Genomic DNA, 16,490 nt, shown 5'->3' on the forward strand with positions numbered 1-16,490 from the left:
CTCAATGGCTTCCCAGGTCCCGTGGCTGTTAAATGGCCAAGCACAGACCTGGTTAGGCCTGCTTGAGTTTCAAGGCCACGCTCTGCCCATTTGGCTGCAGATTCTGATTCCCCCGTGTTGGTTTGCAGGAACTAGTCACCGCCAGGTGCTCTCTCCTTTCCGACTCCTTACACAGCCTGGCTCATCTGCAGAGTGGCTTTTGGCCAAGACCGGGCAGAGGAGAGCCATGGACCCGTACAGCCCTGAGGACGAGGGTGCCCTTCCATCAGAAATGCACCTTCCTTCCTTCTCAGACAGCCAGGGGCTCAACTGCAACGACACTGTCAGCCGGGACCTGGGGCCCAGCACTCGAGACCTGCTCTATGCTGGCCTCAGCGGTTTAGACCTGGACCCCAGTCTCCCAGCATCAGACATGCCCAGTGAGGTGCTGGAGGACAACTTGGATACTTTGTCCCTGTACTCAGGGAAGGACGGTGACTCTGTGAAGCTGTTGGAGGAATATGCAGACTCCGAATCTCAGACTTCCTTGCAAGGTAAGACTGCCTGCCTGGGTGGAAGGGCCTAACAGGATGCTCAGGAGTTCTTCCAACCATCCAGGGGTGATTCTGCATGGGTCAGTGTAGACAAGTCTCCTTTACTAGCGACCCAGGAACCTGTGGCTTTTTATGTCCCTGTCCCACCCAGATGACCTAAAGTCTACTGCCCTGTAATATTCTTTCCCCAAGCCTTACTCTGTGTTCCTTGGAACAAGAGAGACATGTGTGCTCTTCCTCTACTTGCTGAACTTTTCAGAACAGAGGATACCTCCCCTCTCCCACCTGAGTGTCCCGTCTGCTCAGCTGGTGCTCAGGCAACTCGGTCTGTTATCCCCAAGGGATACAGAAAAGGTGGGAGATTCAGAACAGGAAAAAAAAAAAAGGAGGAAAAGAAAATAGGCCCATCATCTTAGCAGTGCATCGCAATCTCAGTTCCACTCCAATTCCTTTATCTTTCTTCACATCTGTACCAGTTCGGTTGGGCACTTGGCAGCTTTTTTCAGGAGCATGTCAAGCACATGCTTTCATGTGCTGGGTTTTATGTGGAAGGCTTGCATCAGAGGCCACTTAAACCCTAATACAAGCTAGGCACGGTGGCACATACCTGTCATCCCATATCTCCTGGAGGTAGAAGCAGGAGAATCTTGAGTTCAAGGCTGTGACTTGAGGCTCTGACTTGAAAACGAAAGGGCTGCAGATGTGGCACTATCTTGCCCGCATGCTTTGAGGTCCTGGGTTCAATCTGCAGGACTGGAAAAACTCTATTCACACCCTCTTGACACCATGCAGGGTCAGGAGGAAAAGCAATGGGAAGGTTAATGTGCTTGCAGGAGCTCTTTGTAGAAAGCCACCTCTGAAGTAAAAAGCCTAGAGCAGACCCGGCTGGATGAGTGCAGGGACTCACACTTTTGCCCTGCAGATTGCCCTTCTGTGGGTGCAGGTGAAGGTGTAGGCTCAAGCTCTGCCTGTCATGTCACTCAGCTGCCATTCCTGTCCCTCTGCACCAGGCATGGAACCAGGTACGGCCCTGTGGGTGGGGCCTGATCAGGGCCCTCGTTCCCTCCTGGTGCTCCTAAGCTGCTGGAAGTCCAGGTCTTGGCCTGTCCTTGCAAAACCTTCACTCAGGAGAGCTGCAGAGCATCCTCGGGGGGTGCCTTGGGCTGTGATAACCTGTGCTTTCTCCCTCTGTCTAGACCTGGGGCTAGGCGCCCTGAAGGTGCCTAAAGAGGCCGATGAAGGCGGCAGGGCCACCTCAGGGAGCGCACGGAAAGGCAAGCGGCAGCACAGCTCCCCCCAGAACCCACTCCTGGACTGCAGCCTTTGCGGAAAGGTGTTCAGCAGTGCCAGCTCCCTCAGCAAGCACTACCTGACGCACAGCCAGGAGAGGAAGCACGTCTGCAAAGTCTGCAGCAAGGCCTTCAAGCGGCAGGACCACCTGTACGTAGACAACGGAGTGCTGACTCCTGCTCCTCTCCCCATCCAACCGTGGGGTTCAGTAGGTTTTGTTTAGTTCTGATAAAGGGTTATCCAAGGGCAGGGTGGCGGAGGTAAGTCCCTACCAGGTCATCTTTTCAGCCACGTCTCCTGTGTGTGCCCGCAGAACCGGGCACATGCTCACGCACCAGAAGACCAAGCCTTTCGTGTGCATCGAGCAGGGCTGCAGCAAGAGCTACTGCGATTACCGCTCCCTGCGCCGCCACTACGAGGTGCAGCACGGCCTGTGCATCCTGCGGGAGGCCCCACCCGAAGAGGAAGCCTTCGGGGACCCCCCGCACCCGGACCTGCCGCCCCCCAGCGCCCTGCGGCCCCCAGGGCCCCCTGAAGCCAGGTCCCCCAGCTCGGTGTTGCCCAACCGCGACCTGCTGCGCTGCATTGTGAGCAGCATCGTGCACCAGAAGATCCCGTCCCCCGGGCCGGCCCTGGCAGGGCCTTCGGATGGCGACGGGCGGGGCGCGGGGTCCTCCTCCTGCACCCCGGCAGCGGCCCCGGGAGCTCCGGGGGGCGCCGAGGGGCCTGAGGATCCCCAGCCCCCGCGGACGGAGGCGGCCGCGGAGGATGCGCGCGCAGCTGTGCCGTCCAGGGCGGCGGAGAACGGTGCCCTCGACGCCCCGGAGCAGGAGCCGCCGCCGCAGCCCCCCGCCCGGGAGAGCTGGGCCGAGGGCGGCGCCCTGCCCGCCCGACTGCCGCTCTTCCGAGGCGCCGCCGCGGGCGCCCCGACGCCGGGCCACAGCTTCCCGTGGCTGCGGAGCCTGCCGGGCTGCCCCAAGGGCAAGGGCGGCGGGGTCCTGGTGCTGCACAAGGCCCCGGAGCCCCGCGCCGAGCCCGGCGCCGCCGAGCCCGCGCCCGGCGCCGCCGAAGACCCGCCGGCCCCCAAGGCGCCCGGCGAGGCGTGCGCAGCGGACGAGGACAGCAACGGCTGGCCTTCCCGGAGGAGCAAGCCCGAGGACGGCGAGCCCCTGTCCTGGCCGAGCCCCGGGGAGCCGGACGGGCCCGGCGCGGCCGAGGCGGCCCCGCTCTTCCGGCAGCTGCTGCTGAAGTCGCAGGAGGCGCTGGCGGGCCACGAGCAGGTGCAGATGCTGCAGGTGCTGTCGGCGTCCCAGCGCCTCTTCGCCCCGCGCCCCGCCGACGCCCGGCAGGCGGCCCTCAAGTCGCTGCAGGGAGCCTGGCCGCAGCAGCCGCCCCCGCCGGCCGCCGCCGCCGCGGACGCCCTCCAGGGGGGCCCCGGACACCCCGAGCCCGAGGGCTCTCCGGCCCGCAGGAGGAAGACGGCGCCCGCCGCGCCCAGGGAGACCTCGCCCAGCGGCGGCGGCACCCGGCGGGACGCCAAGGGCGGCCTCAAGGTGGCCTCCGCCCCGCCGTCGCTCCCAGCGCCCCTGGAGGCGTCCCGGAACCCCGACATCTCTTCTCTGGCCAAGCACTTGCGCTCTTCCAAAGGGACCTTGGACCTGGGGGACATCTTCCCCGCCGCGGGCGCGCGGCAGCCCCAGCTCGGGGCAGAGGAGCCGCCCGGAGCCCCGCTGCCCGGGAAGCAGGCTCAAGCCGACGGCTGCGCGGTCGCCGGGGCCACGAGGCCCGACAAGGGCCCAGCCTGCCCCCGAGGGGCCAGCTACCGGCTGTTCTCGGGGAACCCCAGAGCCCAGCGCTTCTCCGGCTTCCGGAAGGACAAGGTGAAGATGGACGTGTGCTGCGCTGCGTCTCCCAGCCAGGTGGCCATGGCCTCCTTCTCGTCCAGTGGGCCTCCCGCCGATCCTGGCCGCGATGTGAAGTCCAAGCTGACCATATTCAACAGAATCCAGGTACCCAATACTGGGGACCCAACTCAGGGCGTCATACAAGACATCCTATCTACCACTTGAATCCCTTTTTAGTTACCTTGGATCTCCTTCTATGTCCAGGTGGACCTGGCCTGTGGTCCTCTTGGGATGTTGGGAATGACTGCCCAAGCCGTTGTGCCTCCCCTACCGGTAGCTGCAGTAATGGGTTGAGATGGAGTCCCCCATACTTACTCACCCAGCTGCCCTCTGTCTGCAAGCCCCCAATCACTGCCTCCCACACAGCTGGGTTTACAGGATTACAGGCTTGAGCTTGAAGGGGAAGACCATGGAGAGGTGACCAGAGCACTGTTATGTCACTGTTATGTCACTAAGCTTTTTTTGTTGATTGTTTTCTTTTGCCTCCTGTTGGCCTCCTGGATTTGTCTCCTTAAGTTCTTCAGAGGAGATGAAGGTAGAGAGCCCCCACCCTCCCGCCTCCTTAAGTACTTCTGCCTGATATGTGTGTTTTCTACTGGAAGGTTGCCTGCTGTGTGGCCCACCCTAATTCGCGTTAGCCTGGGTCCTCCCGCTTCACGCTTGAGGACCTACTCTGAGGTGTCTAGCCGCACCCCTTAGTAATGCCCGCATCCTTCTCATTGCCCCACTCCTATCTAGTGTTTTGTTTTGTTTTGCTTTGCTTTATGACTCAAAATCTTGAGCACCTGACCTTTTGAAAGTGTGCGGTTCAGTAGTTTTTAGTGGATTCATGAGGTTTACCGCTATGTGACAACTTCATCCCCTTACATCTATCTGTTGTCACCCCTAATCTTTCTACCTGCCTATCATCTCTCCATCCTCTAAGCCTTTTCTATGGAGCTGCCTCTTCTGGGCATCTCAGAGAAGTGGATCATACACTTGGGCCCTTTGTGTCTGGCTCCTGTCACTTAGCACTGTGTTCCCAAGATTCATGTGTGTTCCTGTGCAAGTCCAGGCCTCGTTTGTTTCTTTTATGGTTGAGCCATATGCTGGTGGATGGATAGACTAGAGTTTCTTTAGCTATTCATGGGTGGGCTGTTTCCCGCTTAGCTATTGTGAACATGGCTGTGTGAGCATGTTTGCCCAGCTGCTTGTGTGGATGCATGCTCTTGTGGTTTTTTTTGTTTTTTGTTTTTTTGGGTCCGGTTGTGGGGCCTGAACTCTAGGCCTGGGTGCTGTCCCTCAGCTCTTCAGCTCAAGGCTAGCACTCTACCACTTGAGCCACAATGCCACTTCTGGCTTTTTCTGCTCCAGGGCTTCATGCATGCAAGGCAAGCACTGTACCACTAAGCCACCTTCCCAGCCCCACATGCTCTTGTTTCTTTGGGCAGATGTCCAGGAGTAGAATTGCCAGGTTACATGGGAAGTCAATGTTCAATGTTTGAGGAATTATCAGGCCATACCCACTACTGCACATGAGGGGTACAATTTCTCCACATTCTTCCCTACTGTTTGGTATAGTTATTATTATTATCATTATTATTATTATTAGAATCAACCTGGTGAGTGTCAAGTCACATTTCATTATGGCTTTTGACAGTCTCACTATGCAACCTAGTCTCATGGAACTCAATGTGTGTGCCAAACTTATGATCCTTTCTCAGCTTCCCAAAGGCTGGGGTTACAGTCATGTATGATCATGCCTGGCTGTTTTCTATCTTCATGCCTGTAGCACCTTGTGGTTTTGTTTTGCCTTTTTATTATGGATAATAATGCTGAACACCCTCTCATTGGCTTCTTAGCTATTGGTATAACTTTTTTTTTTTGTCGGTCGTGGGACTTGAACTCTGGGCCTGGGCGCTGTCCCTGCGCTCTTCAGCTCAAGGCGTGCACTCTACTGCTTGAGCCACAGTGCCACTTCCAGTTTTCTAGTGATTTATTGGAGATAAGAGTCTCACAGACTTTCCTGCCCGGGCTGGCTTTGAAACGAAATCCTCAGATCTCAGCCTCCTGAGTAGCTAGGATTACAGGCATGAGCCACCGGTGCCCGGCTTCAGATATGTGACTTATAAACAGCCTCTCCCATTCTGTGCTATCGTTGGTAGGATAAAAGTTTTCCATTGTAATGAAGTCCCAATTTGTTTTTGGTCTTTCATTTTGCTTTGGCGTCTTACCTAAGAGTCCATTACCTAATCCAAGGGTGTAAAGTCTTCCTCTGGTAGTATTCCCTCGGGATCTGTTAGCTGTGGATCTTCAGTGCCTTCTCGTTTCTGTTGTGTGGACCCATATATGTTTTCTTGTACAGGGTGGAAACATCTACAGACTCCCTCATCCAATGAAGGAGGAGAATGTGGCAGGTGGATGGTAAGCTAGGAAGCCCTCCTGTCCTGGCTGGGCTCTCCCTGCGGCAGAGTCCTTGGTGGCCCTGGGGGGGGGGGGGGTTGGGGGAAGGATGAGCTGGAGGTCTTCCATCCAGAAGAGGCTCTGCTGGCCTAGAGAGTTTGAGTATGGCCTGCATGTTGAAAGGTTTGTCAATCGTGGCCAGTGGATATGAGTTAAAAGCAAAATACAATAATCATTCTTTCCATTCTCCTTGCTTCGTCTGCCCATAGCCACCAGCCCAATGGGGGTCCCACTGATTGGACAGAACCAAGGAGCACTTTTGTTTGCAAAAACTGCAGCCAGATGTTCTACACCGAGAAGGGGCTGAGCAGCCACATGTGTTTCCACAGTGACCAGTGGCCATCACCCCGGGGGAAGCAGGAACAGCAGGTGAAGGGGCTGGAGAGGCTTCTGGGGCCAATGGCAGCTGAAGGCAGCATCCTGGGAGAAGGCCTTCGGGATCGGCTGCTCTAGGACAGGACCCTCCCCCCCTTTACCAGGCAGGAACTCAGCAGTTGCTCCCTCTGGTCCAGGCCCCCCAGCTTCCCTGCTTGGGAATCTGAAGTGGCTATGACACTTAGAGACCCTTCACTTCTTTATGTTTAGGGATTTGGCACCGAGTTTTGCAAACCATCAAGACAGGTGCTAAGGCCGGACGGGGATGGACAGAGTCCCCCAGGAGGCAGGAAGTCCTTGGACAGCATGGCCACCACCCCTCTGGTGATCCCCTTGTCAGTCCCTGTGACTCCAGCACCTCGCCGCCTGGGAGGCGCAGCCAAGGTGGGTGCTTATCTAGAAGTACTGATTGGATCTCTCTACATTTTTTTTTTTTTGGGGTCCAGTTGTGGGGCCTGAACTCTGGGCCTGGGCGCTGTCCCTCAGCTCTTCAGCTCAAGGCTAGCGCTCTACCACTTGAGCCACAGCGCCACTTCCGGCTTTTTTTCTTTTTGCTTATGTGGTGCTGAGGAATCGAACCCAGGGCCTCAGGCATGCAAGGCAAGCGCTCTACCACTGAGCCAACTTCCCAGCCCCATGATTGGGTCTCTCATTCAGTACTCCTAGAGTCCTATGCTGGCCCAGGCCCATAGAAGACACAGACTTGAGCCAGACAGTGATGGCCCAGATTCATCAGGGAATGAGGGGCACACAGAGTCTGTGAGCCTCAAGCTGAGACCCTAAGGCTAAGGAGTGAGCTGGAGGGGTGGCACGGTTTGTGCAGGTGAAGGGGGCACTGTGAAGCAGGGTTCACCTCCTTAGCCTGCATGAGGACCACACTGGAGAGGTTCTGCTGCATTCGGGGATGGTGTCTGGTCCCCTTCGGCCCTGCTGGGTCCACATTTGGGTCCCAGGAGCCCCTGGCATTGGTGGAATAGGTTTTCATTAGTCACACTGCCACCTGGTGTCTCTGATGCTGTCCCCACACCTCTTACCAGGAGCGTAGGAGGGTAGAGCCTCGGCTGCCAGCAGGGATGGCTGGCCAGTGCCCAAGAAAACCCTACCCAGCCTCCTAGGCTAAGGGGTCAGATGTGGCCCCACTGGGTGTGCCTGTCCCATGAGGCCAGTCAGAAGACTTGAGCGGTGCTATAGCGGCCTCCATTGACTCTGGGCTCTCTTGCGCCAGGGACAAGAAAAAGATGGGGAAGAGAGAGACAGCAAGGACAGCCGGCAGCAGAGGAAGCGGAAGAAGCGGCCACAGCCCCAGGCGCTGCTCCTGCCTGCCCCACCCTCTGCACTGGGCGAGCCAGCGCCAGGGGGAGGCTGCCACCAGAGCTGCCTGCCCTCCCCCGTGCTCCTGGTAGACCACCTCCTGAAGGGCCTGTTCCAGTGCTCCCCCTACACCCCACCACCCATGCTTAGCCCCATCCGGGAGGGCTCTGGGCTCTACTTCAACACGCTCTGCCCTGTACCCCAGGCGGGGCCCTACCAGCTCTTCAGCTCTGTGCTTGGTGAGTAGTACAGACCAAGGCGTATCTCCTTGGCCATGCTATGCCTCCCTGTGATATCGGGTCCAGTGTTCTCTCTGGTGTTGCTGCTGAGTAGTGTCCCAGGATCCCTAGGGGGCCAGCACCCTGTACATGCATACAGTGTTGCAGACAGAAGGAATACGGACACCATTTAGTCAGACCAATCTCTGTCTGCCCTTCTGTGTCATTTCCTTAATGGCACTATGAAAGTGTAACATTATACTCTTTTAGTCTTTCCTTTTTTTTTTTTTTTTGTCTCAGTACTGGGGCTTGAACTCAGGGCCTGAGTGTTATCCTTTTGCTCTTTTTTTCACATTTTTTTAATTGTGAAAATACTGTACAAAGGGGTTACAATTACATGGGCAAGATAATGAGTACATTTCTTATCAAGCATTGTAGCCTCCTCCTTTGTTTCCCCTTCCCAACCTTTTGCTCTTTTTGTTCAAGCCTAGAACTTTACCACTTAAACTACAGCTCCACTTCTGAATTTTGGGGGATTAATTGGAGAGAAGAATCTCATGGGCCAGGAACCAGTTGCTCATGCTGGTAATCCTAGCTATTTATGAGGCTGAGATCTGAGGGTCACAGTTCAAAGTCAGCCTGGGCAGGAAAGTCCGTGACACAGTTATCTCCAGTTAACCACTCAAAACTTGGAAGTGGAGCTGTGGCTCAAAGTGGTAGAGCTAGTCTTTAGCAAAAGAGCTTGGGGATCGCACTCAGGCCCTGAGTTCAAGGCCCATGACTGATAAAAGAAAAACCCAAGAGTCTCATTGATGCTCCTGCCCAGACTGGCTTTAAACCATGATCTTCATATTTTAGCCTCCTTAGTAGTTAGGATTACAAACATGAGCCACCAGCGCCCAGCTCATAAGAGTTTTGCTTTTGTTTTTTTCTTGTTTCGATTTTGAAATTTTTATCTTTTGAATTTCAACATCTTATTTAGATGTACACCTCCCCCCCCTTACTCCTCAGTGTTGAGGTTGGAATCAGGGCCTTGTTCACGCCAGATAACACCAAAGCTTCTTCTAGATGTCTTTGTTATTTGTCCTATTTGAAGTTCATAGAGCTTCACAGACATGTTTATAATTTTTACCATTATTGTTTAAATGTTTTCTGTTCCTTTCTCCACCCCATTACATGTGAGTATTACATTTAATGGTGTCCCACACTTCAGAGGTTCTCTTCACTTTTATTATTTCTTTTTCTTTAATTCAGATTCCATAATTTCTACTGATATGTCTTCTAGTTTGTTAATTATTTCCTTCTGCCAACTCAAGCCCTGTTGAGCTCCATTTTCACTATTGTACTTTTTCACACCAGAATTTCCACTTCAAAAATAACATCAGTATTCTTTGGTGAGAAGTTGTCATTCTGCCTTCCTTGAACATCTTGAAGCGTGGGGACCAGGGGAAAGCCTTGTTTTGTTTACCCCTCCCTGGGTGGAACCTCCATGTGCAGCCTTGGGAGCTGGGTGGGGAAAGAGCTGACCCTGGCTCAAATACCACAAATGCTTGTTCTTATCAAGATTGCATCCATTTTCTTGAGTAAATATTTCTCTATATGCTGTATGCCTTTACGACAGTTTCCAGAGACCTTCCCTTACTAGTTTAGTACCAATGTGTCACTGTCATTCGTTAATTGGTTTGTTGAGTTCCTTTCTCAGCTTTTTCAGACGTCCTTTCCCTCCCAGGTATCCTCATGGCCTGTATTTGGCTGTGTCAACAAAGGCAGCCGAAAGGGGTCATGTCCACTCGGTCCACTTGAGGCTCTTCGCTGTGTGTTTTCTAGATCAAGTGGATGGCTCTTTTGGCATCTGTGTGGTGAAGGATGACACGAAGATCAGCATTGAACCGTGAGTTGGAGCAGTGAGAACCAGGCGTCCTCTACAAGAGGGTCTTTCACAGACGGTGGGGCCCAGCATCACTTTTCCCCAAGATGCTGCTTCATAGAAGGTCAGGTCAGACTGCAGAGTCTCCCTGCAAATAGTGGGCTTCTCTAGATCGATGCAGGAAGTTCCCCTGCTACTTCTTTCTCTGGCAGACATGTGGCATGTGGGACAGCCTGTCCTTGGGGCTCTGAGCAGAGTTAGTGATGGTGTAGCCCACAGTGCAGTCTGTGGCTGGACAGATGTGGACAGTTATCTGCATGCACCTCCCTGTCCAAGACCCTAAGAGAGGCAGAGGAGGAAGGAGGTGACCCTAGAGAGGTTCCCGAAATGTGTTTGCAAGATGGCATCGGGGCCCACAGAGCAGGCTGTGGCTGGCGTAGGCCCATGCTTCTCATCTTGGTCACCCCAGCGTATCTCTTCCAGACACATCAACATAGGGAGCCGGTTTCAGGCTGAGATCCCGGAGCTGCAGGAGAGATCTCTGGCTGGAGTGGACAAGCATGTGGCAGCTCTGGTTTGGAAGCCATGGGGAGATGTGATGACCAATCCCGAGACACAGGACAGAGGTGGCTGAGGCTCTGGGGTCTCACTGAAAAGCTCCTCCTTCCCCACCAGTACCAGGGAGTCTTCCCCTCCCAGGGTCGCTTCTCCCCAGCTGTGTTCTGTCTTCTCCTTTGCCTAGTGGCTAGTTGGGCTATGTAGAGCCCAAGGAAGGCTTCTGCTCACCCTCCTTGTCCACAGAGAAGTGCGAGGGAGGGAGGGAGGAAGGGAGGTGTCCACCTGACCAGCTCCTGACTCCATCTTTCCTAACCCTTGCTCGCCTTGCTTGCTGGAACCGGAACCGCAGTGACAGAGCTCTGTAATGTGGCATGCTCCAGTGTGATGCCAGGAGGGGGCACCAACCTGGAGCTCGCTCTGCACTGCCTGCACGAAGCCCAGGGCAGCATTGAGGTGAGGCTGGGCTGGGCCAGGCTAGAGTGGGATTGTCATGGACGATCAGCTGTGGGTTCCACTTGTCCCATCATTACTGATCCCTGGAGAGGGGGGGCAGTGGGGAAGGGAGCAGCAAATCCAGCTCAAGTTGTGTCCATATGTTCTTGTCTTCGTTGTTTGTTCAGACAGAATCACACTGAGTAGGCCAGACTGGCTTGGAACTCACTGGGTAGTCTAGGCTAGCCTGAAAGTCATCTTCACCCTTTGATTGAAAGACCAGGCATAATCCCCTGGCTCTATCATCATAGCTGTACAAGGAGCAGAGCTAGGAGGACATCCAGCCCAGGCTAAAAATTAAGGCAAAAGGGTCTTGAGGTAGTAGTATTCACTGGACACTACGTTAAAAATGAACTACAGAACTGGTGGATGCCATGGGAGAGAAAAACTGGGAAAGAACGAGGAAAGGGGTGGCATTACATAACTGGTAACGTACTCTGTACATCACCTTTAGAATAACAATAACATTTTTTTAAATAGGCATAGCTCAGGTAGTAGAGCACCACCTAGTGAGGCCCTAGGTTCAACCCCCAGGACTGTTAAGAGAAAAGGCTGCATCTGAAAACTACTATACAGACCCATCTCTCAGTTCTTGGTTTAGGAAATTAAGTCCAACTCTGAGTAGTGGGAGGCATTGTTGTTAGGAAGGCAGGTATTAGGTGGTGGCCTCGCTTTCTGTCAGGCTGTGGGGCAGTGTTTGGCATGCAATACATTCTTATTGAATACCTCCTATATGCCCATCCTTCTGTGGGTGTCACCATCTCATAACTCTTTTTCTTTTTCTTTTTTTTTTGGTCAATCCTGGGGCTTGAACTCAGGACCTGGGCACTGTCCCTGAGCTTCTTTTGCTCAAGGCTAGCACTCTACCACTTGAGCCACAGTGCCACTTCTGGCCTTTTCTTTTATGTGGTACTGAGGAGTCAAACCCAGGGCTTCATGCATGCAAGGCAAGCACTCTAGTACTAAGTCACATTCCCAGCCACCATCCTGGAATTTTTTTTTATCCTTTATGAATAAGGGGTCTCCATTCTGCACTGGAGCCCAGAAATGACCCATCTAGCCTTGATGATGCTGGGGATACATCCCTGCCCTCACAGGGCTTGTATTTTAAGAAAGACAAAACAAGCCGTCACTGCGAGGCTTACTAGCCACCATGGTGTGCTGTGGATAAAGTGAGTCCAGCCCAGTGAGGGCCAGGCTTTCCAGCACCAGGTCTTGTTCTGCGAGAGTGGGCGCTGGGGTCAGAATGGCACCACACCCCATGGTGTGGCCAAGTCCTATTGCTGTGCCTGCCCCAGGACCATCCACTTTGAGGACCCTGGTAGTAGGAGAGGCTGTGAGGATGACTGCAATGTCCACATGAATGCAGAAGTGCAGGTGCTACTCCACTTCCTACCCTGCCCTGCCCCATGAGTGGCCTGTACCTGCTCTCATTCCAGGTTGCCCTAGAGACTCTCTTACTCCGAGGACCCCAGAAGTCACGTGCCCACCCGCTGGCTGACTATCGATACACAGGTAAGTGTGGGAAGAGCAGGCACTCCAGGGCCTGGTTGAGAGCCTTGCCAACAAGTCAGGCCCAGTGGTACACTCTGCCTTGACCTTTTCCTCCTCAGGGGCCTGGCCAATGTGTTCTTTCTTTTTTTTTTTTTTTTCTTTGGTCATGAGACTTGAACTCTGGGTCTGAACACTGTCCCTCAGCTCTTCAGCTCAAGGCAAGAGCTCTACCACTTGAGCCACAGTGCCACTTCCAGTTTTCTGGAGTTTCCCAGACTTTCCTTCCCGGGCTGGCTTTGAACCATGAACCTTAGATATCAGCCTCCTGAGTAGCTAGGATTACAGGCGTGAGACACCAGCACCAGCCTCACTGTGTTCTCACTGCTGCCTGGGCCACGTCCCCTAGCAAGCCACTGAAGTCTTGGTTGCCACTAAAGAACTGCAAGGTTTTGTGGGTCACCTGGCACTGGCACACGTTTGGTGCTGGGGAATGGCGGCTTTAATGTGGAGGGTGGTCTGCACTTCCACTCTGGCTGTAGTCCCACAGGGAGAAATATTTCTTCCTCTTGGCCATGTTCTCCCACAGGCTCAGACATCTGGACCCCCATGGAGAAGAGGCTCTTTAAGAAGGCATTCTGCGCCCACAAGAAGGATTTTCACCTGATCCACAAGACGGTGAGGCTTGGCTACCACTGCTCAAAGATTGTGAATGTTTCTCTCAGGATCTTGGCTGGTGCTGTAAATCTGCTTCCTATTGTTTCAGAATCAGAAACTTTCCCTTGTTCAGGATCAGAAACTCAGCTGCCTTTTCTTTTTAACTTATGGTGTTTCTTATATCACAAATGCTCTGTTTCAACTTCTAGCTTGTGAATACACAAAGCCGAAACAGTGATGTGCAGAAAGGATTTCTGGCATGAACTTACTACCCACTGAAATGTCCCGAGAAGTTTCCAGAGGAGGGGTGGCAGTTCCTGGGAATGTACTGGAGGGCTTGAGCATGTTCAGTGTGGGCTCTACCACTGACCTGTACACCAGCCCTTCATTTCCTTCCTTTCCTTTTCCTTTTCTTTGCCAGTAATGGGGCTGAACTCAAGGCCTGGTGCTTGCTGGTCTTGCTTCCTCACAGCTGGTGTTTTACCACTTGAGCCACACTTCCAGCCAGCCTTTTTGCTGGAGGCAGAATCTCAGTCTTTCCTGCACAAGTTGCTCTTGATCCTCCATCCTTTGGATCTCAGCCTCTGTAATAGCTCAGCCCTCCATTTACTTATGGAAGTTACTTAATGTGTCGAGACAGAGTCTTGCTTTGTATCCCAGCTGGCCTGAAACTTGAGATCATCCTGATTCTACCTCCCCAATGCTGGGATTACAGGCATGTGGGACTACACCCAGCTCTAGAGCGTTTTTGCTAGTCCTGGGGCTTGAACTCAGGGCCTAGGCACTGTCCCTGAGCTGCTTTTGCTCAAGGCTAGCACTCTACCACTTTGAGCCACAGCACCACTTCCAGCTTTTTCCTTTTATGTGGTACTGAGGAATCGAACCCAGGGCTTCCTGCATGCTAGGCAAGCACCCCACCATCAAGCTACATTCTCAGCCCCAGAACTCAACCTTTAAAGAGAACTCTTTTTAGAGCAGAGGGAAGGACAAAGGGGCAGGGCCTGAGTGCCTTTGGCTCCAACTGTGTCCTCAAAACCCCTCCCCTTGAGTGGGCCAGTTTGCTTCCAAGGCTTCTTCAGGGCTCTGCCTGCCTGTAAGGGCTGGGTGATAAAAAAAAAGCACCGCCTCTAGGTCTTCCCATGGGAAGAACTTCCCGGGCTAGCCTTAGATGTGGGTGCCTAATGTGTGGCTTCACTTTGGACCCTGTTATCGCCTGGGTGGACCCTGCCTGTGCTGGTGGGCTTGGGCCCCCCAAGCCAGGTGCCACTAGACCAGTGGTACGGTAGAGTTGTCACCAGGTGGTAGCTGGCTGGGGCACTTAGGGGCCTGTGAAGCACCACCAACAGCCTACTTCCGTTTTCCTCCACTAGATCCAGACAAAGACTGTAGCACAGTGTGTTGAGTATTATTACATCTGGAAAAAAGTGATCAAGTTTGACTGCGGCCGAGCCCCTGGACTAGAAAAGAGGGTCAGGAGAGAATTGGATGAGGTAGAAAGGACAGAAGAAAAGGTTAGCAGACCAAGGGGGAAGGAGGCTGGAGTGCATCGTGGTCCCAATGGGCAGGTGCATGTACACACACACACACACACACACACACACACACACACACACACACACACACACACACACAGAGCCACTGTAGTTGGAAGGGTGGGGGAGCAGTCTCAAGGGAAGGTCTTCCTGTAAAGCTCCTGGGTGCCTGGCCTATCTTTCCCTCACAAGGGTCACACTCAGCACCTTGATGGTTTTGCCTCTCTGCAGGTCACTTGCAGCCCTCGGGAACGATCTAGCCACCGTCCAACTCCAGAGTTGAAGATAAAGACCAAGACCTATAGGAGAGAGTCCATCCTCAGTCCCAGCCCAAGCACAGGCCCAAAGCGGACCCCTGAGCCGCCAGGAAGTGTGGAGGGCCAGGATGTCTTTCCATGCAGAGAGTGTGAGAGGTAGCTGGTCTTTCCGGGCCTTGGCCTATGGTCCCTCCCTTGGCCACTCACCTCCTCCCTGTCTGACCCACGTCCTCTGGCTCAACAGGGTGTTCGACAAGATCAAGAGTCGGAATGCCCACATGAAGCGGCATCGCCTTCAGGAACACGTGGAGCCTGTGGTCAGAGTCAAGTGGCCTGTCAAGCCCTTTCCACTAAAGGAGGAAGAGGAGGAGGAGGAGGAGGAGCTGGCAGCTGACATTGGCCCTCTGCAGTGGTGACTCCCTGCTGGCAGCTACTCTGGGGGGCTCCAGCCCTGTCCTGCCTCCCTGGGTCTTTGCAGAGTGTTTGCGCCCCTTCCCTCACCACTCCCATTTATCCTATTCCTCTTGGCCAGTTTCTCTGGCCCATTTGGCTGTGCACAGGCAGAGATGTCACCAGACAGCTCTGAAGTCCCTGTGCTGGGACCAGAGGCTTAATCCTCTGCAGGTTAATAGTCATCCACTCCTTTCAATTCTATATTGCCTGGAGCTGGGAGGCTTGATGGGGGGAGGGGGGCAGAGGCTCTTCAGTCTTAGCTGCCGGTGTGAGTTTGTTCTGTTGGATGAGGTGGAGATGTGGAGAATCAGCGGGTGCAAACTGAAATCACCAGCAGGTTGGCTCCTCCCCACAGCAGGGGCTCTGTGCTCTGGGTCCATCCATTGTCTTACAGTGACTTGTACATTGTTAGGTGTGTTTTGTACGTGTCTACTTGTAAATCATATTAAATTGAGTTCTTGAGCAGCTGTCTTCTGACTCCCCAGACTCTCAGCTATACAGAGGCGTCTAAGCACACAGCCCCCACTGGGATCCGGAAGGTGAGCCCCTGTGCCTGCCCTGGAGGCCTGGAGAGAGCTGGGCATTTGCCTCCAGGCAATCATTCAGTGTACAATGTGAAAAGCACCTGTTAAGAGACTTTCTCTGCTTCCATCCCAGCAGCAGAGCTGCAGGAGAGCTGAGGGCAAGGGTTTTTCCTCCCATAGTTTCTGCTTACATCTGGGGGTGGGGCCTTAGAACTTAATTTTAGGTAAAGAAGTCTTTTTAGGGTTGGGCTGTGGCTCCATGATAGAAAGCATAAGTGTAAGGACTCAGCTTCTCCAGAAAACAAAAGGAGACTTTTAGGATAGTTGTTGATTTATACAAATTTTGCAAAAACAGTACCAAAAAGTCCTATATACCACTCCTATTTCCCCTCATTATTAACATCTCCCACTAGTATGATACATTTGTTACAATTAGTGAATCAATATCAGCACAGCACTTTTTAATAAAGTCCATAGTTTGTTTAGATTGCCTGCATTTTTACCAGTGTTCTTTATGTCAAAGTCCCATCCAGAATATCTTATTATATTTAGTAATCCTGTTCCCTTAGACTCTTGCAATAACAGT

At 53.6% G+C, this 16,490-nt stretch overlaps 1 protein-coding gene across 2 annotated transcripts; it reads left to right on the plus strand.

Moving 5' to 3' along the window:
- Positions 1–226: 226 nt before the first annotated feature.
- Positions 227–15,850, plus strand: Znf541 (zinc finger protein 541). Of its 2 annotated transcripts, XM_042700484.1 has the most exons (15): positions 227–533; positions 1,730–1,973; positions 2,137–3,832; positions 6,072–6,130; positions 6,379–6,538; positions 6,755–6,928; positions 7,770–8,094; positions 9,901–9,964; positions 10,424–10,566; positions 10,848–10,951; positions 12,430–12,505; positions 13,071–13,159; positions 14,509–14,649; positions 14,902–15,083; positions 15,172–15,850. In XM_042700484.1, the coding sequence occupies exons 1-15, from the start codon at positions 227–229 to the stop codon at positions 15,341–15,343; spliced, it is 3,936 nt and encodes a 1,311-aa protein (XP_042556418.1). In that variant the 3' UTR covers positions 15,344–15,850. The 2 variants fall into 2 exon arrangements, with proteins under 2 accessions (XP_042556418.1, XP_042556419.1); XM_042700485.1 differs by lacking the exon at positions 6,755–6,928.
- Positions 15,851–16,490: the final 640 nt, after the last annotated feature.

Source organism: Dipodomys spectabilis, unplaced genomic scaffold, assembly GCF_019054845.1.
Source record: "Dipodomys spectabilis isolate Male_0828 unplaced genomic scaffold, ASM1905484v1 ptg000266l, whole genome shotgun sequence".
NCBI classification, from domain to species: Eukaryota; Metazoa; Chordata; class Mammalia; order Rodentia; family Heteromyidae; genus Dipodomys; species Dipodomys spectabilis.

Bases quoted from the DNA above. Each gene is read 5' to 3' on its own strand.
- Znf541 (XM_042700484.1), top strand. From the start codon at position 227: ATGGACCCGTACAGCCCTGAGGACGAGGGTGCCCTTCCATCAGAAATG. The intron at 3,833-6,071 runs GTACCCAATACT...TTTCTTGTACAG, and splicing joins CCATATTCAACAGAATCCAG to GGTGGAAACATCTACAGACT. The intron at 15,084-15,171 runs GTAGCTGGTCTT...CTGGCTCAACAG, and splicing joins CCATGCAGAGAGTGTGAGAG to GGTGTTCGACAAGATCAAGA.